The 24331-nt window shown below is 37.0% G+C and overlaps 1 protein-coding gene across 1 annotated transcript; it reads left to right on the forward strand.

Moving 5' to 3' along the window:
• Positions 1-122: 122 nt before the first annotated feature.
• ubash3bb (ubiquitin associated and SH3 domain containing Bb) lies at positions 123-21468 on the forward strand. Its single transcript, XM_026924474.3, has 14 exons — positions 123-399; positions 14191-14244; positions 15389-15575; positions 15974-16172; positions 16658-16827; positions 17022-17230; positions 17728-17872; positions 17982-18102; positions 18196-18315; positions 18398-18490; positions 19996-20140; positions 20258-20364; positions 20451-20560; positions 20816-21468. Exons 1-14 carry the CDS (start codon positions 272-274, stop codon positions 20948-20950), a joined length of 1923 nt encoding a protein of 640 aa, XP_026780275.1. The 5' UTR covers positions 123-271; the 3' UTR covers positions 20951-21468.
• Positions 21469-24331: the final 2863 nt, after the last annotated feature.

Below are 24331 nucleotides of genomic sequence, written 5' to 3' on the forward strand. Positions count from 1 at the left end.
TGCCCAAGCTGCCTCAGTGCTTAGCATACTGCGTACTACTGTACTTAATAGTATGTCAGGCTAGTATGCCACCGTGTGGTGGTAGTGTAGTAGGTAGTATTGAGGCTGTAGAGTGGTGTGTTTATTACAGTAAAAGCGCCTGGACGTGCTGCGCCTCACAGTAGCGGGGGAGGAGGGCGACCAACATGGTCATACGGAACTCGAAATTATCTGTGTAGCTGTCTCTGCCGTTTTATCCCCCCGACCGAAAAGTGAACTGGCATCCTAAGGCATGGCAGCGAAGGAAGACATTTATTCCAAAATTATTCCCCGCAGACTCCGGCCAAACCGACAAAACGCCGTTAAACACGGCTCGCATTTGGACGTGCTGTTATTGATGGGCTTCCCTCACAACCGAGCGTAAGTGTATGACTGTACTCTAACGGTGCGCTGGAGACATGTGTTTATATTATACCTGCTTTATGGGGTTCTCACGGCTGTATCAGTGCTTTTATGGTTATACAATCATGAACTTTTCTATTTCTTTTTTATTTCAACTTTTCATGGCTGCTAAATAATGACTTTACAGATTAACGACACTACAGGTAATTGGAAAAACACACACATGCACACACACACACACATATACATACATACACATACACATACACATATATATATACATACAGTCAGTTTACAAGATAAATGTACAAGATATATATATATATATATATATATATATATATATATATATATATATATATATATATATATATAAATGTATAAGATATATACAGGAAATTGGAAAAACACATACACACACACATACATACATACACAGATATATATATATATATATATATATATATATATATATATATATATATATATATCTTGTACATTGATCTTGTACACTGACTGGAAGAATGGTTGTGATTTTACGCGCACACACACACACACACTGGACTGGAAGAATGGTTGTGATATATATATATATATATATATATATATATATATATATATATATATATATATATATATATGTATATATATATATATATATATATATATATATATATATATATAAATAATCACAACCATTCTTCCAGTCCAGTGTACTCAATTGCTGATATTCTTACAAGCATTTTTTTTGTATTGGAACTTTTTTATTTACACAAATAAGGCTTTGTCTAATAAAGTTGCATTCTGCATAAAACCACTAAAAATCTAGTCTTTTGATGTTAGAATTAAATATTTATTTCACTGTGAAGAAGGCGGGCACAGTAGCTTAGTGTTCAGCACGTTTGCCTTGCACCTCCAGGGTTGGAGGCTTGATTCCTGTCCCTGCCCTGTGTGCGCGGAGTTTACATGCTCTCCCCGTGCTTCGGTGGTTTCCTCTGGGTACTCCAGTTTCCTCTCTCAGTCCAAAGACGTGTTGTAGGCTGATTGACATCTCTGAATTGTCTGTAGTGTGTGAATGTGGATGTGAGAGTGTGTGCAATTGTGCCCTGAGATGGGTTGGCACCCCGTCCAGGGTGTCCCCTGCCTTGTGCCCCGAGTCCGCTGGGACCCTGTGTATGATAAGCGGTACATAAAATGGATGGAGGGATGGATTTCACTGTGAAGAAGAGAAAAGCTTTTATAGACAGGTTTGTTGGAATATAATTTCCAATCAAGAAAATCCCATGCACTATTATTAAAAAATATTTTATGAGATTTTCCAGTATAAGATACAACAATAATCCAACATTTAATCCAACAATAATCAACATTTTGAGGAAATATTGTACAGGGAAATGAAACAGTTGTACAGCAGTTCCTAATAAAGTGAGTGTATATATCATTAAACAAGATTTTCAGGAATATGTGATATGATGTGATTGTGCTGAGTGGGTAGAGATTAAAGCCTTCTTTAAAGTTGTCAGGTTTAATGCAATGTTTATGAGTGAAGAAAAAAAAAAGTTTTCTGTTGAATTTATATTGCTACAGCGATTAGACATATTATAGACGCAGTTTATTCAAAAATCTAAAAAAAAAAAAAAAGATTGTGACCAAAATGTGATATATGAAACCAGACTTCATAGCAGACTGCTATGTCATAACAGACTACCAGCAAGAAGAATAAACAATAAGTACATTTTCACTATTCTCCATTCAACTTATTTCGAATTTTGTTCTAAGTTCAGCTGTGTAGGAGAATGTCGGGAGTATTTACAATACCACAGTTTTAATTTCAATAGTAGCAATATATGGTAGAATAGTTATTATATTTTATATAGCACATACTCTCAGAAATTAAAGTACTGAACTATACTTATCCTTGTTGCTGAGGTGATATTATTAAGGGTACATTTTTTTTGTACCTTTAGTATGTATCTTTCACCTGGAAATGTGAGTATAGTTGTTGTTCTTCTTTCAGCTGCTCCCATTAGAAGAGGTTTTACACCAGATGCCCCTTCTGATGGGACCCCTCCCATTTTATCCAGGCTTGGCAGCAGCATTGAGAGTGCACTAGCTCATGCAACCCCAATGGCTGGGTTTGGTCCCCGTTGTGGGGCTCAAACCCACAACCCTGAGATTAAGAGTCTCATGCTCAACCAGATGAGCTAGCCAGGCATGGAAATATGAATACAGTGTACCCTTAAAAACAAATTAGATATTATATAAAAATAATTCGACCTTAAAGACCACTGATGTACCACCTTAAAAAAAAGCTTTACTCTAAAAGCTAATAAAGGTACACTCCATGCACTTTCTGAGGTAAAAGGTACATACTAAAGGTAGAAAATATGTACCCTTGATGGTACCACCCCAGTGACACACTGCAACAAATGGCATCTTAGCAAATGAAGCTATCTTGAATATAGTCAAATGTATTTAGTATTTCCTGTTATAAGTTAGCTAGCGATAAACCAAATATAAAATTATTAAACCTGTTTCTAGACATTTCTGCTCATTTCAAGCTTTGAATTTTCTTATTCTATTGGCAGATAATTTTACGTCTTTCTAGATATGAATGCTAAAAATGAGTAAAAATTATCTGCCAATAGAACAGGCCTATTTCTTATCTTGAAATTATATCTTGAAATTAGTAAAAAAAAAAAAATTGTCTGTAAATAGGCTTAATAATATTTGGTTTATATTTGGTTTCTTGTACTCTTATAGTAGGAAATACTAGCTAAATTTGATTATATTCAAGGTCTTTCCACTTGGTAAGATGTAATCTTCTGCACCACACTTGAAAAAAAGTTTTGGTTGTTGTTATGGAAAAGCAAAAAATTGCAGTGGGTGGTTGATTCTAATCCAGGTCCCATTTCTTGTTTTACTGGCGTACACTGTAGAAGATCAGAAACTTCATGGTATAGGCTGTCACACTTTTGTGGGTGTTATTCGTTGGTTTTTTGTTTTGTTTTGTTTTTTGCACCACAGCTGGAAAAAATGTTTTGGTTATTGTTGTGAAAAAGAAAAAAAAATAAAGTGCAATGAGTGGTGGACTCTTACCCAACTCCCATTTCTTGTTTTATTGGCACTGTGGGGGATCAGAAACTCCCTCTCCCCACTTCTGCTTTTGCCCACCTGAAAATGTCTTTGACCATGAGATAAGGCAGAACTACTGGCAAATTACGTGACAGAGAATATATTATGTATATAAAAAAAATGAAGGGACATAAAAAATAATCACTGATGGAGAGGTGTGATGCGTTTCCACCTCAAAGTTGATCTTTTTTCCCCCCTATAACAGTGCTTCCCAAATTTTATTCCTCTTATACCACAGCAACGTGCCAATGATTACACGTTTTTATTAATGACACAATGTACTGTTTATCTGTTTGTGGTTATATTTACTGTTACTTCCATGAAACTACTTATTTCCTCTTATCACTTACATTATAGCAGTTGTTACCTCACAATCTCTTGAAGGGGTTAATAAAACAGAAAAAAATGCTTGTTGCACAAAGTAACCATGAAGTGCAATGTCCTGCCTTCTTAGACTTTCTCATGGCAGAACACGTATAGGAATAACTGCACCTCCGACTTCTAGGAAAGCCCTGACAATGGAGATGCCTATCAAAAATGTTAAATAAATGTCTCCTTTAAAAAAAAAAAAAAAAAGTTTCACCACATCAACTATTCGACATTTTCTTGTGTTAAATAACATGTTTTTTAAAGTCTGTTTATTATGTAGAGTGCCTGCCATACTCCCAGTGAAATGACAGTAGAAACAATCACTTATTATTATGAGTGTATTAATATTTTAACATTTTAACCCTTTTAGAAACCTTTACAAGCATTGTAGATAATTAATCAGAACCTTCTGACCAATCTAATTCAAGACTTCAACAGCACTGTGGTATAAGATCTAAGCGTATCCTTTCTCTCTTCTCACAAAGAAAGGGAGAAAAGTTTTGGCCAGGAACATTTTTGTGTTTTGCGCAGGCAAATGTGGTAGATGTTTCTATTTATCTACCTAAGATTATGCTACTAAAAAAAGTATGGTTTCAGTTTTGTTTTTTTTATAGCTACCAGTTTGCCACATTTGTACTCTTGTTAGAGTTAACGATTGTGAAAGGTTAACAGTTCACTAGCAGAGCAGATCTCGTACAGAGAGATTTGCTAGTAGTCTGATTCATGGTCCGAAACATCATGCTTTAAGTGAGCAAAAGTGAAAGAGTAGCTAAATAAAAACTGTTTGAGTGTTTAAATTGTATGTTAAGCATTGTATTTCTGCGTGGTACGATTAATAAGCAGACCAGGCTGCTGTAGGAAAAAAGTAAAGGGAGGAAAAAGAGACGGTTTGGTCTCAGAACAATGGAAAGACATCATGAGTGGATCTCACACATCAGGTTTGACTCTACCCACTGGACTAATGGAAATTCAGCATGGGAAGAGTTTTAGTTCTGCAATGAATTACACTTGAAAAATAACAGTATTTTGCTGTGGTCATTGCAGTAGCTTTTGGCACTTCCTTTTTCTGTATTACGTTTACACCCAAGTTAACTCATGCTTTTGGGACATGTCAGTAAATGCCTCATGAATTCTGACTCACTTTAGTGCAAGTTCTTGCATTGCAGAGAGAATCATAGTAGGCATTACTTCAGTGTTTTTAGTTTTAGCCCAGGGAATTTTGCCTACCAGAAAGTTCCTCTGATCCCTAAATGTCAGGAAACAGATAAGAAAAAGTAAAAGTAACTTTTTGCTGAAGAAAATGAATGTGTCCTGATTGCTCTGGGAATAAATCCTTTGTGTTTGCAGTCTGTGGTGTAAAGGAAAAAGCCGCCCTGTACTACTTGCATTAATCTTTATAATTAACATATGATCTTCAGTGGCTTCCTAGATTTATTTTGTAATGAAATTCTGAATTAACTTTTTTAGTTTAAAGTTCTTTCAACATCTTTGTCTATCACTTTGGTTAACAGTTTATTACTTAACCCAAAATGCATTGTCAACTACCTGCTGAAAATGGCACCAGTGGGATTTAGCCCTCGTTTTATCTCTACTAAAGAGAGCAATGCAGCAGTACTTTAGTTCTTTAGTCTGTCCAGCTCTCTCAGCTCCTCATCTGTACGCTCTGCTTAAACAAATAAGGTTCCAGAGCTTCAACTGATGTTAATATCGCCGTCAATGTCATCATGAATGTCAGCTCGTAGATCGCTAGCTGAGGTGAGCCTCTGCTGTAACTCTGCGCAACTGTGTGTATAGCTGCATTGCATTCTGTAAATGTAAGTCCAAACTTTGCTGTCTCTACTAATTCTGTATTGGATTTCTCATTAACATGACATTGAACATTGCTGGAGTATGGTGAGGAAAAAAGTTAGAGAAGAAGCTCTTGCGCTTTTGTTTTTAGGAGCTAACAGTGAAACCTGACCTTTAGGTTTGAGGTTGTTGAATTGTTTTCTCCTGTTAAACACTACAGTGTACCCCTATGAGATCAGCATGGCAGAAAACCACTAAATCAGGGGTTATGGTTAGTGACCTCATTTGTTGTGACCCCTACTTTGAGAACCCCTCACATCACAAAAATATCAACATAAACATATTTAACATTTCAGGGTGGAGTTTTCCTTTGAGCTTTAACACAGAAAGTTATTAATACCCCTTATCACCATCTCATTTTTGAAGTATTGGCCCATTTTTTTGTCGCTCTCCCAAATGAAAAGGGAATGTCCCAAATTTGTTTAAGAGAACTTTCAGAATTCTCACTTGTTCAAATCAGACGTAACCTTACAGTCTGATGAGAGACATTCCAAAGTGTCATTGCGTGCTTAATAACTAAATGCATGCACAGTAGAGTGGAAACACAGGGACAGATAGCATCTGTGCTCATCACCCCATGACTGATGTTCAAGTCACAAGGTGCTGTCTTTCAATCTTCTTTTGACACAAGAACATCTGACACAAGAGCCATGGGAGGGAGCCTAAAGCCTTGCAGCTGGTTTTAAAGACAGTTATGATCTCTTTTTTTCTGAACAGAGGGCCTCCCTGTAGTATCTGAGCCTTTGCTTTCAGCAAAAGGACACTCCTTTAGTTGATTTTCTTTAAACTGTACATTTGTTGTACAACCCTTCTGGGGTTCTTTGTATAGTCAGGGGTTCTTAGCTTCCTAAAATGGTTAAACTTGGAACCCTTTTGATAAGGAAACACTCAACTGTAGAGTTCTGCATAAAACAGTTAAGGGCTTAAGTGGTTCTACATGACTGAAGTTGAAATTTTTGTCATTTATATTACTAAATGGCTCGCCTGTAGAATCTATCAAAAATACTGAATGAATGTAGAGTTACATCAAAACATATTACTGTGTCTGGTGTTCTCCTTCTGTAGGAGAATTTCCCATTACATTTTCACTACTGTAAATCTCATTAGCTTTTTGGTTATAATTTAGATTATAGATAGTTTTATTTTTACTTAGATTTATGAGGTATCAAAGCAAATCTGTTTCAATATCTTGTGCCTCGAGGGCTAACAGTTGTATAATTTTCCTACAAGCAGAGTGACATTGAGATCATGCTGTGTCATTATGGTTAAGTTGGGATGTTGCTGTTAGTTTCCGTCATGAAACATGATACACGTAGCACTGCAAATGGCTCACTTTACTTGGCTTTTATTTCATTAAGTGAGCATATCATTGATGTGTTTCTCCAAGTCTGACTATTTTATTGTCCTTTCTTTGAAACTAAATGGTGTACACTGGCCTTTCGAAGACTTCTTGTTTGAGACCAGCTGTAGGCTGGGCAACAGTCACAGTTGTGCTTGCAGGTGTTGTGGTTCATGTTTTTGGATGGACAGCTGTGTGCCTCTTGTCCCCGCACTCAATCCCTGATTTGAGCTCATGTTTGCCAGACATAGCAGCTGTTGTTTCATGGGCTGTACTTGAGCCAATGGAGATAGTTCTGCACTAGTCCCTTTGCTGCCTATGTTCCATCATATGCAAACTCATGTTCTCATAATAACAGAATCCGATGCAGCACTACACTCTGACACCAGAAGCAACTGAGACAATTTTAGCAATGTTAAAAAAAAACCTGAAATACACTGACAATCTCTGGTAAAGGCATGCAGTCTGCCTTTTTTTCTGCAGTTTGCTTCACCACCATCAGTGTAGAGAATGTATTCGCCAGAGTTTGTGTGGGTATCCTCTCAGTAGTGAGTCCACCATCTGTGTCTGTTGTGCCCTTGCCAAATAAAAAGCGTGCATCCAAAAGTGAGTGTCCTTCCAACCTGCTGCTGCATTGCCTCACTCTCAAGCTCTGGGAGATGCATGCTCTCAATCAGACTGATGGAGACTGTTTTAGATTCGTTTAAATAATGATGCAATTGAGAACATGGCTATTTTAAATGGAAAGACTAGTAGTATTGTCTTGCAGCTTAGAGGACAGCTTGTCACATTACTATCATAGACATTGCTTCTGAACAACGCAAGACATCTTCTTCTATTTTTTCTTTTTCTTTTCCTCCTTTTTAGATTTTTTTTTTAACTTTTTGGACCTTTTGCCCTGTTCCTTGGCAGATTCCGTACACTGTTATAAGAAATATCACTGTGAGCAGATCCGATTTGTGTCGATCTGCCAAACAAAAGGAATGCAGTATACATGTTGCCCACTCATGCTGAATTTAGAAAAGCCACTCACAATATTTTAGTTGAAATTGCAATTTTGTTATGATACACTTCTAAACAACTGTGTATTGTTTCAAATAAAACAGTCGATTTTTAAAAAATATAGTAAAATGCAAAAATGCAAAACTGCAAATGCCTGCCCCACAGTCTTAGTATGGTTGTTGATCGAATCAGATATGTACTCAAATGAAATCTTATGCTGAACTCTGCCATACTTTACCAGAACAATCTTACAATAAGCTCTTATTACAGTTATGAAGGGAAACCCCATTGGCACAATTTGACTTTTGTTTGCTTTTGATGGAACTGTACTGCCAAAGAGCCTCCAGCATAATAAATTCTGTGTCCAGAAATGGAAGAAAGGAAGCTTGCTATTTGTTTTTAAAAACATAGCTGGTGCTGATGGCCAAGTATAATTAGTGCACAGGGCAGATTTATACACACTTTGCGACTACACAGTCTTTCAGTTATACTGTACCCAGTGTAGTTAGTCTCTGTGAATTTCCGAATGTTGAGAAGATCATTGTGATGGACTTTGATTTCATAGATCAGTCATGGAACAGAAGAACATTATACTTTTTGTATTTTGTCTCTTTGTGACCATCAAATATAAAAGAACATATATACGCAGAAAGAACATATGATCCTAACGTAGTGTGTATGTGGGGTGGTTATGAATAGAACTGCTCTTTCATTTATCACAAAGCATCACTATAAACAGGAAGCATAAGGATGCCGGGCCTGATGCCGAGAGATTTCCCTTCTGAAGAGCAGCAGGGAGAAGGTGTGCTAGCGTCTGTATGGACAGCTGTGTGGGGGGTGGAAAGACATAAACGTAAACGCAGGGTGAAGGTCAGCAAGCTCTAATGGCACACTGGAATATGTAAAAAGCCATGTGTCCAACAAACAGTCAGTTAGGCATAGTTCCAGCAGATGATGCTAAATTAGTTAAATATGAATCGAATGTCACCTTGTTAAATCTAAAATGATAATACTTGCTACAGATAATGCTACAGATGCAGAGTGCAATTGCAGTAGTTTAATCATGTGGTTTATGGTTCACGGGAGGCATACATATGGATTGAAATTCTCTCCATCTGTAGAGCACGATTGTAATGAGGCTTGCATATGGAGACATATTATATGATGGTTTCCAACCATCTTTTCAGCCAGGTTCTGGTGATGATAGACACTCTTTCGATTACATTATGTACAATGAAATTCCTTAGTTTTGGAATCAACCCCTTATAATGAGAGGTATAGGTATGGCACATTGCTCTTGAAGGATATTGTTATTCACCCTTGCCAAAGACAAGGATTTTAGGGGGCATGCATACAGATGTAAATTGTTTTTGTAGCTGGATTGATGACCATGGTACCCGATTCAAATATACTCGGCCTCAGCTGTTCAAAGCTAATGGGGTGTCTAATACACAGTAAATAATTTATGTAATATCTACAATAACATTCAGTGTAATACATTACAAACACTTCAGTATAACAGCCTGTGTGTTTTTGGTGTATAAAAACTGTAACATGGCTATAACCTTTACTGTAAAAACTCAAATTCAAATTTTATTGGTCACATACACAACCATACACAGTACGATGTGCAGTGAAATGCTTTTTTCGACTTTCCCTGACATAAAAATCGAATTTACATAAATTAGAATTTATTTATATATAGGTAGGAAAGGAAAAATACAAAAATATGATATGATATATGGGATACAAAGATCAGTGCCGGAAACAGTATGACCGTATTTTGTGTGCAGAATTTTGGGTGCAAAACTATGAACCATTTAGTGTAAAACTTTGCGTCAAAGGCAATAAAGCGCCTTACATTGTTTTTTCCTCCTAACTTTTGATTAAATGTTATAGCTTCAATTATATAAGAAAACAAGGTTAGGGAAAGGAGACGTGTAAGCCCTGCTAGCTAACACTAGCTGCTTGCTAGTTAGCCACCTAATAGCCTGCTACTTTAAAATAGATAATCCACATTCCTGATGGTAGTTACTTCAATATGAATTCAAACTATAACTTATAACCATTTTCCATCATGAGAGCAGCTTTGACTGCTTTTCCTGCCCCTTCTTACAACTCCATGTTAGTGTGTAAAAATGTTATCAGGAGTCTTTATTTGGCTGTCTCCTTAACCCAAAATCTCTCGTTACATTCATTCTCTGGCAAATGCTTAAAAGCAGCTCACCCCAAACCCTTAGTGTCTGAAATTAGGGTAAAGCTCCGGCAAATGTAAATTATTCTAACAAAAATTTAAACTCTAGATGACTGAATGGATTTGATATATTTTTATAGTCGTTGAGGCATTATTCCTAACCCAGGTCTTTAATTCAATTAAATTTTATTTGTATAGCACTTTTAACAGTGGACATCGTCATAAAGCAGCTTTATAGAAATCTGGAAATAAAATTTTAATTTATCCCTAACGTGCAAGCCAGAGGCAACAGTAGCAAGGAAAAACTCCTTGAGGTGACAAAAGGAAGAAACCTTGAGAGGAACCAGACTCAAAAGGGAACTCATCCTCATCTGGGTGACACCCAATGTGAATAATAGTGTCATTATTAATCGTTTCACTTCTATAACTGTATGCTATGAAGTCAAGCAGTGCTAAATGTGTTAAAAGAAACTTGAGTATGAGCATCGTTAGAGTTTTATCTTTAACGTTTTTATCTTCTAGTGTGAACAGGAATATGCCACATGCCTCATCAGTACACAGTTATGTTTTATTCCATATTGGTTGTCAGAAACGGATGTTTTTTACGAGGGCATTTGCTGATCACAGCCTTTTTTGATTTATTATAAGAACGGAAATTCATAATAGGTTCTTCTCCCCACATTTGTGGTTACTTTGTTCTTTAAGAGTGGAAACTGTTTCAGTAGCAGCACTCAACTTAGTGCTATGTCAGTACAGAAGACCCCTTTCATACCATTTTAGAATATTTCATACTATTTAAATGGTACAGCTGACTAAGACTTTTGCCTAAGATTAATTCCTCATTGTACTATATTTCAGAAACTGTGTACAGTTGGCTCAGCTGCTCATATGGGCATTTCATTTGAGTATAATTAAATCATATTTCTTTTCCTTTTTATTTTATTTTATTAAAATATTCAACATTGTTACATTTATTTTTGATCACCATTACAGAGTACGAAATGCATTTAACCCTGGAAAACTGTAAGTTAAAGTCAGAATTAGCAAATTTTAAATAATTAAATTTCAAATCCCAATCAAAATAAAGTTGATTTCTGCCTAAAGTCTACACAGCCAAATGTTTAGCCAGCAGCAGTAATGTCTGAGACAGTGGAGACAGATGAGCATCCCTGGCCCAATTTATTAGATTCTCAGTTTTTAAATGCTTCAGACGAAATAGCATGATAATGACCTGCAAATGATGTGAGCCAAACCTGTGGATATATCAGCATTTAACATCCAAACTGCAGAAACATGTACAGGTAAGCCATTACCCAGCTGAGTGAGCTAGACTACTAGCCAGATCTATGAGGTTACAGCGTATGAAAGCTCAGTATTAAACTTAAGATGTCATTTCAGTAGTTATTGTCTGTTGTGTTAAACATATCAAAGTGCTGCTACAGCCTTTAGGCAAAGCTCAGGACAATGTATTAAGGACATGTTTGCTAGATAGCTAACTACGTAGCTGGAAACATGTATGAAGTAAAATTTGCTTGATCATTAATTTTACATGTACTTAAGTGAATTATTACTACAATATCAGTATTTTAACTCAAGTCAGTGTATTATTTTTCCACCACTGGTTAGAGGATGAGTATGATCCTATAAACACTGTTTAGTGTAGTTTCATGTGCTCTATATCTGATTTCACGTTTCTGTGTTCAGTGTGAGCAAGGCAAGAGAGTTCTCAGAGTAATCAGGAAGTGTGGCCTTTCTGTCAGTGTACTATGGTTAGCTTACCACTGTGGTGTAATTATACACGAGAAATTACTGATGTAAGGTGTTGATGAAACCAGTTTATGCTTAAATCAAACTTCTGTTAATCGTGCATTTTCATGCCTAATCGTTTTTCTCCCTTTTTGCATATGAAACAAGTTGCTTGCCATATACCCATCCACAGGTGATTCACAGCTCTTTTGCTTGCATTTCTTAATTTAGCCATATGAAAAGTGGCAAACCACTGTTTTTATCACATTCTCACGACACCACTGGCTTTCAGTGTAACATAGGCACTGTGGTGTTCTTCAATAACATAAACGCTATCTTTGAATGGTGTGAAGAATCTATTCTGCACTAGGTTAAAGTCCTCTGAATGGGCTATTGCTGAAGAATTGCCTTACTCTACAGTATAGACCTTTGTTTCAGAGGCATTAGGAGACTGTGACCTTAAGGGGAAGCTCTAGCAAACTGTGGGGTTTCACTTCAATAGTTAATAAACTGTGAAAGATCTCTGGACACCTGTTTCATAGGGTCTTATGAAACTGAGGTCTTAATGCACTCATGCAATGGGTAACATTAACATACTAATGGTATACAGTCTGGAAGGGAAGTGATTGCTGTGAATCAGATTTCAGTAATCATTTTTAAACACCATATTCAGCATTCTTGCTTCTACTGCTATATGCTTTATTATAGATACACTAGTATGTGTACATGATAATGTTTTACATTAAATTTTAGAATTTGCTACTCATTTGGGAATTTTTGACAGTTAACAATTGCAAACGTTAATTAAGTTAACTCACTGTTGATGTATTTTTACTTATGAATGGGATAAACACTTGTATGCAGGAGTTGATTATTTGGTTACTTTGGTTTATTATTTAAAAAGACATCAATTAATATGAGTTTTATTACTTTGATAATGTTACTTAAGGTTCATTAATGTTCAAGTTTTTAGTTTGTTCATGTTAACTAATGCTTAAATAATGGCAGTTAAGGGAAATTTAATGTAAAGTATTACCATTTACACTAAAGTATTCTGCAAAAGAGGTATAAAAGTTCAGCTATAATTATGCTGTAAAGCTCATACCCTTGTTATTTTACTGGGGCGGTGGATATGACACACTTTCTCATGACTCAAATCATTCTTTGCTAATTATCTCATTAGTGAGCATGCATCAGGTCAGGCGGCATTAATTATCCCAGATATACAACATCCACCACGAAACAAGTCCCTGTTGGACACAAGGCAGTTCAGGCAGATGTAGTAGAGGTAAAAAAAGAACACATATAAAAAATTATGTCCTGGTATGAATATAGGGATTATTTTTTTTGTGGTGGAGCTAAAGAATAAGTATGGAATAGCATATTACTTTGCAAACCCTAGTTGCAATTGCTGTAATTTTGTATTAGCTAAACTCCTTCTAAGGGTATTAAGTGTTATGCTGGTTTCACCGTAACCCCAAATGTACAATTTCAGATTTTCTTCACTGTAGAATATGATCTTCTGTTATATAAGATGCTAATAAGTGACCAAGAAAGACCTTTTGCAATTCTATTATTTTTAAACCCATACTATGCAAGGGAACAGTATACTCATCTTCTCTCCCACATAGCTTAAATGTTTCCACACACTCCTGTGAAAGCATCAGAGAGGTGTTTTATCCATCATATAGCTCTCACTGTCAGATGTTCTCCATTTTGTCACCAGTCATGTTAATACACTGTATACAAGCCAAAGTATGTCATATCTTTGATTGTGAGTCACATCATGGAACACAGAGTATCACTTCTTGGCTCTGTAGCTTCATGTCCGCCCACACGGTTTTAGTCAGCTCAAGCACAAACCCCTCCCATGATAAGCCATGTGCAACAAGAAAAAGAGACAGTGTTACAATATGCTAAAGAAACATCAAGGTACTTCATATTTTCCCTTGCGTAATATATGCTGCTCATTGAGGGTGTCAGAGTGAACGCGGTGTGACAGAATTGAATGTGGAAAATCAATATGGTGCCACAGTGCAATTAAAGAGAAAAAAGAAAAAAAAAAATCAGGTTATTGCACAACCGACAGTTCCACTGTCTTAGGATGAAAGATGATGAATGATGTTTTTGCTGTCCGTTGAGTGTGTGTGCTACCATCTGTCCATGTTGATTGCAGGTTGAAGGCACTGGTTTCTACAGGAGGCAGGAATGTACAACTTGCTTGTGACTGGTAAGACCCCGTTTCATTTCCTTAATGCTGTAAGCAATCATACAAAATACATACCACCCTCAAATTTGGTTCCTTCCTACTGCGTTCTGCTGCCTCCCACTGGCAATACTGTGTTTGTGTCATGTCATACTGCTCCTGGAGGATCACAGCACAACACTGTTCTTGGTTTAGTCTAGCCTCAGCCTTAGACATGCATTTATGACATGCATTCAGTGCTCTTTTCCTGTGTTAATCCAAAAAGCTTAGAAAATGTGAGTTTTGATGCATTTACTTTAGGGCTAAAATTAAAATATAATATCTTGCACATTTGAATGTTGAGTTTTTGCCCTTAAATGCATAAATATTTTATTATTTTTTTCTTGTATTTGTGAACTGTTTTGAAACTTGCATTTTAAAAATAAGAAGTGGTTATACTGTAAAGAAAAACTATAATGCATAAATAACTGGCTTGGTATTCTGAATCAAAATCAAATTGAATCATTAGGCTCATAACTTATACATAAAATATCTAATAATAACTGCTAATAAATATTGTTCTGTCATGTAAAAATGACAGAAATTTACTGAAAAATATGATGGATCATTCATATGTCAAATGCCTTGAATGACACTTAATGATTTTGCATTCTGATGCCTTCCAATGCGTTTCTCAAGAGAATTTTGTGACACATCTACTGTAAAGTCATTTGGGATGTGCATTCCTGGTATCTTGCACTTTCCTGGTTTACATTGCATAAGAAGCCCATTAGAAGTGGTAGCCACACCTCCGGCCAATTAAAAACAGCAGTGTCACAGTCTTATTCACTGTCAATGGTGGAAGGAGATGATTTAGAGCTATGGTCTTCCAGTACTGCAGTTTATTGTGATTTATGAAACTGACGTTAGAATGAATTGCTCTTGAGTAGCATGGTGGCTATTCTCTCCATGTCTGTGTAAGTTTCCTCTGGGTTCTCTGGATTCTCCCGAAAAATTCTAAATTGCTACTAGGAGTGAATGAATGTGTGACTATGTAGTTACTGAATGTGAGTGAATTAATTAAAATTATTTAGGCTATTAATAACCGTAATAACCATAATTTTCTGTGATTTTTTTTTAAGATTCAGTAACTTATGTGATATGTGATCTATTGATCTCCTCTCTGCAGGCTTTTCTCCCATGTAGATGACCCTTTTCTGGACGACCCCTTACCCAGAGAGTATGTACTGTACCTACGGCCTAGTGGCCCTCTTCAGAACCAACTGTCTCACTTCTGGCAGCAGTCACGCCTCACCTGCGGCAAGAACAAAGCCCACAACATATTTCCTCACATCACACTCTGTCAGTTCTTCATGGTGAGCTTTTTCTGGTAGTTTATTTTCATACCTTTTCCGTGGCCTTCTCAGAATCTTTTCTTTATCCTTTAAACATGTACCATATGCTGTATATAACAGAATACCAAGTGATATGGTGAATGCTATTTCCTGAACTTGTATTTTACTGTTGAAATGAATTTCTGCAAAAAATCCAATGAATGTCTAACATAGGTTTGAGGAGAGAAGGACCACAGATCAGGTCTTTCCCAAGTTATTGCCTCATTCATACTATTGTACCAAAAAGAAACATTTCTGTGTTGCTAGAATAACATATCTCTAGCAGTATTTTGGTTTAAGTTTGCTGGTGTTAGTTTGAGTAGTTGACCATTAACATGAGTTGTATGCTCATAATGTTATCATATTTCTCTCTTGCCCAGTGTGCAGACAGTAAGGTGGAAGCTCTATGTGGGGCTTTGCAGTCCACAGTTAATCAGTGGAGAGGCCGCTTCCCTAGCCCTTTGCCCTTAGAGCTCTACACCTCTTCAAATTTTATCGGCCTCTTCGTCGAGGAGCAGATCGCTGAGACCCTGAAGAAATTTGCTTTCGACTTTGCTGCAGAAGCTGCTACTAAAGCAGGTAGAACTACAAGTGTAAAGAGTGAATAGACTTCATCCAACAGCCTTAATGTATATTGGTAATTACAGTAAGTTGCACCAATTCAGAGCACTTTGTATCAGACAACAGTTTCGAGACCTTCATTCCTGATATCACATACTCACCTCTTTCAAAACTGCTACTTTTATTTAGAGACATTATCAAAGTGATTTTTTTGCCCTGTACATTTCTATTTTCCTCTCTTTCTCCCCTTTCATGGTTCTCTGTTCTTAAGAGTCCCTGTGAAGAAGGCAGGTCCCATTAACTTCTTTCTGGTTAAAATTTAGCTGGTTGCAAAACATTGAATCATATTACTTCTCATCTTAAATGGTAAATCACCATCTTGATGGATCACATAATAATGAATTGTTCACTGATTTAAATGATCACAGTACAACTTCACTACATTTGAAAGGAAATGAGCTTGAAAGGATGTGAGCTAATGGAAACTTCTGATCATTTCACAGATGTACAAGTGGAGCCACATAAGAAGCAGCTGCATGTGACTCTAGCCTACAACTTTCCAAGCAGCCATTTGGCTTCCTTGGAGAAACTGGCAAGAGGAATTGAAGTCAAGCTCAGTTGCGATTGGCTTGCTGTTCTCTTCTCACGGGATGTCAGATTTGCAAATCATGAGGTAGGTTTTGCAGATTAATTCTGAATTCGAAAGACTGTTTAATGACTGTTCAAATAATTCTGGATTTATTAGACTCAGATTGAGCCTATGTAATTCAGGGCTACATAACTGTTGATGTAACATACTAGCTATACTTAGTCCATGTCTTGGAACAAAATATGGTTGTCTAAAAACTCTTCTCTCTTTGTTTCCAGACTCTGAAGGTAATGTACCCATACATTCCTCAGAATGAAGATGAGCTGGAGCTGGTACCAGGGGATTTTATTTTCACCTCTCCAGTGGAGCATATGAGCACCAGTGAGGGATGGGTGTATGGCACCTCTCTGAGCACAGGGCTTTCCGGGCTGCTTCCTGAAAATTATGTTAGTCGGGCTGACGAGTGTGACACCTGGGTCTTCCATGGGTGAGCATGTTTAAAACTCACTATCTTTTTATTTATAATGGGTAAAATGATTTCAATAAGAGAAGTTCTTCATTCATTGATTCAGCTTATGTAACCATTTTATCCTGGTCAGGGTTACAGTCGATCCAGAGTTTATTCCGGGAACACTAGGCATGACGTGACATTCACATACTCTCTCTTTCTCTCTCACACACATACTCATTCACACCTAGGGGCCAGTGTAGCCAGTCCACCTAGTGGCATGTTTTTTGGGCAGAACCTGGGGGAAATACATGTGGATGTGGGGGAGAATATGCGCAGAAATTCTACACAGACAGCAAATCAAGCTTAGGATCGATCCTGGGACCCTGGATGTCTTGTATCATATAAAAATCTGTCGTTTTTCTAAAGGTCAAAAAGATATAATCATAATCTCAGATCCAATGACTGTTCCACTGTTGTAGTATTGTCAGAGGTTTAAGCATCACAGGAAAGTTACTCTGTTTCATTATACACAGGTCGCACTCATTCTTCAGTGCCTTGCCTTCAGAAAAAAGCAACAAAGAGAGCAGAACACTGGATGGGCTGCTCAGCATTCAGTGCCTAGATAATTCAAAAGCTGGAGACTCATCTATTATGAATGTAGTCTGCCAACCTATGCAGGTGCCATTTTTATAATGAATATCACTTACTATCAGATAACATGATAATTATGATGTTAAATAAAGTGAAGCTGTGTATTTTGACTGTAGATGGCTTTGTGTTGGTACAGGTACTCAGAGTTAACAGTCACTCTCAGTCCCCTAAAAGAACCCTGTTTGTATGTCGTCATGGAGAGAGAATGGATGTGGTGTTCGGGAAACACTGGCTCTCACAGTGCTCAGATGCCAAAGGTAGTGGGACCCATACCACTCAGACACTCTCTCTCTCACTCACACATACACATAGATGAAAAGAGACTTCAGCCTAATTTGGTCTTTCTGCAGGCAGATATGTGCGAAGTAACCTGAACATGCCCCCTTCTCTGCCGGCTTGGGGTGGGAACCGAGATTATGACATGGACGCTCCCATTACGGTGTTTGGAGCAATACAGGCCAGGACTGTGGGTACGTTGAAACTTTTCACTCTACATTTTTTTTTTAACTAAACAGTTCAGGGAAGCTTTGAGTGTCTGAATGTGTGTTGCAGGTGAGGCATTACTGGAGAATAATACTACTATTGACTTTGTATACTGCTCGCCCAGTCTCCGCTGTGTCCAAACAGCCCACGAGATTCTCAAAGGTACTTGTTTAATTAGTAATTATTATCCATTACTGTGTCCTATAGTGTTGTAAAAAACATCATAGTCTATTTTTACCCACCAAATTTGTATTTATTTGCTCAAATATATATTCATACATATGGATATTATGACAAATTCAGTAGCCCAATATGAGTTCTGGTGTTACTGGGTCATAATACAGCTTTTGGCACTGTCAATTATAGAATACTTTAAGCCAAGTTAAAAAAAATTGTGTAGGACTTTCTGGAACAGTCCTTGTTCAGGTAGTATTTTGAAGGTCAAGGCCACTCTGTCATCATTGGCATGAATCCCCTAGGGATCAGTTCTTCAGCTCCTTTCATTTAAAAATTGATTTGCTCCCAGTAGGTCAAATCCTACATAACAACAAAAATTACTTACCATATTTATGGTATGTATATTCAAATATATACTGCTATTTCACCAAATGATAATGGCCCAATAGACTTGTCTGTGAATCTGGGGGTCACTGTGTAAAAAAAACAATAAATAATTAACGAATCAAGACCTAGAGAAATGCATCCATGCTTTTATTACCAGCAGAATTAACTTCTGTAACTATAACTCTTAAATGAACTTTTCCCAAAAGATTAAGCTGTAACTCATTTAATATACTGCGGAAAGATTTCTAACCAGTTTCAAAAGAGCAGAGTACATTATTCCAGTTGTAAAAAAAAAAAAATCTTTGTGCCTACTTTGCACTTTATTTTCTGGATTGCCCTTTCAATAAATGTTTCATTCATCTTCAGTAACCACTTCAGGGTTATGATGGATCTGGAGCCTATCCAGGGATGCTGGGCGTGAAGTGGGAGTACACCCTGGAACCCTGGATGGGACGCCAGTCCATTGCAGTGCACTATGCACGCATACACACATTCACACCTAGAGCCATTTTAGAGTCGTTAATCCACCTACTGTCGTGTAACCTGAAGCTGGATGAGCCTAAATGTGTAACTACATAGACCTGGCAAGAAATAAAATGGAAGAAAAATAAAAAGAAAAAAGCTAAAATGTTGGTAGGCTGACAGGTATGAGTCCTGTGAAACAGACCAGTTGTTATTACCTATTTCAAAAACATTTGAAAAGGTAAAATCAGAGTATTAATGAATGCAGTGAAAGAGCCTTGGCAAAATTACTCATCACTCCACCTAGAAGATAAACCCATAATATTGTTCCTCAAGGTGGCACTATTGGTTTTATTTTAACACTTGGAATCTAAACTATTGACTTACAATGCCCAGTGTGAGTCCACGTCATGATGATATTAACATACAATATACCTTATTGTATACCTTTTTTTAAATGATGGATGATATTTTAAATTATCCATGAATGCTTTTAAAATATAGTAAATGATGGATCATTCTCATTTTGATTGGGTGTATTCAATTCCTCAATTCAAGGGTTTGACTATACACAGAAAACGTTTTTACCCTCTTACCTAAACACAATGTTTTTTGCCTTCTGTCTGCCTTTCCATGTACAGGTATGAAGCGGGAAGGGAAGTTGAGGATACGAGTGGAGCCGGGGTTATTTGAATGGACAAAATGGGTCTCTGGAAATTCTTTACCTGCATGGATTTCTCCTATAGGCCTTGCTGCAGCCAATCTCAGTGTTGACACAACATACAAGTACATACTGAAATCAATATTATTATTTTATAGTATAGTATTTTTATATCTACATGCCATGCAACTACTATGACAATCAAACATAAATCCTCAGAAGAAATATTTCTATATTCACAGACCTCATATATCCATTACTAAACTAAATGTGTCTGAGTCCTACGACACCTACATGAGCCGCAGTTACAGAGTGACCAAAGACATCCTGGCAGACTGCAAAAATAAGGGTGAGTGCCAAATAAGTGTGCTTCCTTAAACAATTTATGGTCGTGGTACAAGTAAGTGCTAAGGGTTCTTGTGTTTCTATTGATAGGAAACAACATTCTCATCGTGGCCCATGCTTCATCTCTAGAGGCCTGCACCCGCCAGCTCCAAGGCCTCACCCCACACAACGCCAAAGAGTTTGTCCAAGTCGTCAGGAAGGTGTGGTTCGTTCTTTCTTATTTTCTTTCTTTCAGAATATTATCCATAGCTTTTGATAACCTTTTTAAACGTAAACTCTTTATGAACATACATCATTTCGGAAAAATGCATCAAACGATGCATTTGAAGCATCAAACATGCACGTTGCGTCAAACATGCCCACATAGTTCCATAGGAGACAGTTGGTACCGTAGCCAAACTCCTATTTTCCTACCAAAATTATGCTAATATTAAAGTGTTAATTTCTCCTACCAGATTCCATATCTGGGTCTATGTGCATGTGAAGAGCAAGACACTGGTGCGTGGCAGCTGGTAGACCCACCTATCCTCCCGCTCACACACGGACCCAATCACAGCTTCAGTTGGAGGGAGACTCTACAGCAGGAATGACATTCCCTGACCTGTCTGCTAACAGCTCTGGAGGGCTGTGCATCCTGCTGTCTTTGATGCACTGGGACTCTGATCAACAATTTTGTGCTTGTGTGATTAATCTCTGGGACATTAACATCATGTTTTACGTTTACAAGTGGAATAGGGACAGTAAACTGATGGATGTATTTTATTTAAATATGTGATATAGTTATCTTGGATGCAGGGTATTCTCAGGGCATTGTTAATCCCTCTTAGTAGGTAAGGCACAAGACCAATCGCACAAACGGCATAATTCACCCAGACTGTCTACAGACATGAGTTTGGGGACAGCTCGTTCTGTTAAAAACTGAGTCTTGTGTAAAATTTTTCCTTGATCTGTCAAAAATGTGATTGGCAGGGTAATATGTGCAACTCTCTTAGCACTTTTTATAATCATGCTATGCATATTAACTTGATCGAACTATAACATTGTATTAAGGCACTGCTTTGTGATTTACTTTTAATTTCTGTAAGTAAATAAAGACATTCACTAACAAGCAGCCTAACAACCTTTTGAATGCACAAACATGCTGAGGTCTAGCTAAAATGTTGGTTAATTATAAAGAGAAAGGGCCTGTTGTCTTTCCTTATTGGATGAAAAATTGTATTGATATGTGACAGCTGGATGAACTTCAAGAAGAGCACACGTATTTAATGCAAAGGTTTTGTTTATTCTGCATGCAAAATCCAGAAGAAATCCAGAAGATTAACAATTATTTTCAGTAGTTTTAAGTATATTATATCAGGTTTGGAGGTTATTGTTTTGGTGCCTAAATGAATATACAGTTAAATGCAAATATTTGCATTGGTTTCTTTGTGTTTTGCTACTGAAAACCTGGGTTACATTTTAAAGCAATTGAGTTCTCTACATTAGAAAAAAAGAGTACTCTGGTTTAATCAAAGGCAATACCAAAGAATAAATGAGTGAATGAATAAAGGAATGAATTCAAAACAAACAGGCCTTAGAAGCAAGTCAAATAAAAGTCTACATTTATATTTCGTTTAATAATATAATTTTTAATTATTTCCTCATTAATATATCAACATATATCTTGTGACCATTTTCTGATAATGAAAGGACATTTGTAAAGCATAATTCACATTAAATGTCTATATACAGTATTTAAGTCAATTTACAGTAGGTAGAATGTGCTTCTTACTTGATAATCTTTGGGTTTGGTTATATATAATGATATTATTGAAGTCTGTCATTAATAGTGGTTTAAACCTGTTAGGGCACCAGCCAAATTTGATCAGATTCTCCCTGTTTTTACCCTTTCAAGCTCAGGTTTTAATGTTGATCTACACAATCAGATATTCAAACGAAAGATAGCACTTAAATTGTGTAATTCATATTAATTTGGAACACAGTAAAGACAGACACAGGTTAGCAGTCAGGCTAATCAGATCAGTGACAAAATACCAAACTGGAGGCAAGCTCTGCCATATTCTCATCACATTTTTATTTTTTAATTTGCCAAAAGCTAAATATTTATCCTATTGATTTGTTTGACTAGTTCATTTGATTTGCCCTATCGATTGCTTCTTGATCAGACTGGCCATTCTGTTCTGGATGTTTGTTTTCATGCAGGCAGCAAACTAAACCTATTTGATACCCACATATCCATCAGGAAATGTCTTTTCTTGAGCTAAAACTTAAAAGCAGCACAACAATTTAGACCAGCTTCAAAAACAACACAAAGAAGCATTATGAGGTTCAGTGTATATATGTTTGTACATTATCTGAGCACATGCTAATGAAGCATTTTTTTGTCTGTTTGTTTGTTTGTTCACCTTTAAGTTACTGGTTAATAGTCCTACATTATCAGCTATGATATAAATGTACAAATATATTTCCATTGATTGCATTAATAGTCAATTTATTCAGGAGTTAGGCATTTATGGGAAATGTATAGTGAAAATTATTTGTGATTAAAAATACAAATGCAATCAGAAATACACTCACTGTCCACTTTAATAGGAACACCTGTATACTTGCTCATTTGTGAGGTTATCCAATTTCAATCATGTGGCAGCAGCACAATGCATAAAATCATGCAGATACAGATCAAGAACATCAGATAATGTTCACATTAAACGTCAGAAAGGGGGAAAAATGTGAGCTCTGTGACTTTAACCATGGCATGGTTGTTGGTGCCAGATGGGCTTATTTAAGTATTTCAGAAACTGTTGATCTCCTGGGATTTTCACACACAACAGTTTCTAGAGTTTACACAGAATGGTGCAAAAAAACATCCTGTAAGCAGAGGGTCTACAGGCTGAAACACCTTGTTCATGAGAGAGATCAGAGGAGAATGACCAGAATGGTCTGAGCTGAAATAAAATCTATCGTAACTCAAGTAAGCACTCTTTACAACCGTGGTGAGCAGAAAAGCATCTCAGAACACACATCACATCAAACCTTGAGGTGGATGAGCTACAACAGAAGAAGACCACATCAGGTTCCACTCCTGTCAGCCAAGAACAAGAATCTGCAGTTATCATGGACACATGGACTCACCAAAACTGGACAGTTGAAGACCAGGCGATTTTTTTTTTTCTTCTAATCTTCAACTGTCCAGTTTGGGTGAGTCTGTGCCCATGATAGCTTCAGATTTTTGTTCTTGGCTCACAGCAAATGTTGTCTTCTGCTGTTGTAGCTCATCCACCTCAGTTCAGTGTTTTGTGCACGTTGAGGTCCTTTTCCGTTCACCACGGTTGTAAAGAGTGATTGTATGAGTTACTATATTCTTTCTGGCAGCTTAAACCAATCTGGCCATTTTTCTGTGACTTCTCTTATCAACAAGGCGTTTCTGCCCACAGAACAGTCACATAATCTTTTTTTTTCTTCTTTTTTTTTTTCTCGCATTTTTCTGTGTAAACTCTAGAAACTGTTCTGTGTGAAACAGAGATCACATTTTTTCCCCATTGTGACATTTGGTTTGAACACTACCTGAAGCACTTGACCTGTATGTGCATTGTGCTGCTGCCATATGATTGCATGATTGGATAACTGCATAAATGAGCAGGTGTAAAGGTGTTCCTATTAAAGTGGATGGTGAGTGCACAACACTAATACTGTATATTACAAATATACAGCATTAGTAATATACAAACAAACAAAAAAAAAACCCACTCCAAACATGACAGCTAGGTCTAACCCAAATAATAAAATGAGTAGAAACATGCAATCAAACTATAGCATTTGCATATGGATATTGTCTTTGCAACCCTGCACAAGCTCTGTGTCCCAACTTGGCCACCCCAAACAAGCTCTGTGTCCCACCCTGGCCACCCCAAACAAGCTCTGTGTCACATCTTGGCCACCCCAAACAAGCTCTGTGTCCCACCTTGGCCACC

This window comes from Pangasianodon hypophthalmus, chromosome 14 (assembly GCF_027358585.1).
Source record: "Pangasianodon hypophthalmus isolate fPanHyp1 chromosome 14, fPanHyp1.pri, whole genome shotgun sequence".
Lineage (NCBI taxonomy): Eukaryota > Metazoa > Chordata > Actinopteri > Siluriformes > Pangasiidae > Pangasianodon > Pangasianodon hypophthalmus.

What these genes read in the sequence shown, in the direction of transcription:
- ubash3bb (XM_026924474.3), top strand. Translation starts at nt 272, where the DNA reads ATGGCAGCGAAGGAAGACATTTATTCCAAAATTATTCCCCGCAGACTC. An exon ending in GGCTTCCCTCACAACCGAGC is followed by an intron (nt 400 to 14,190) that starts GTAAGTGTATGA and finishes TGTTGATTGCAG; the next exon opens with GTTGAAGGCACTGGTTTCTA. An exon ending in AGCCCACGAGATTCTCAAAG is followed by an intron (nt 18,491 to 19,995) that starts GTACTTGTTTAA and finishes TTCCATGTACAG; the next exon opens with GTATGAAGCGGGAAGGGAAG.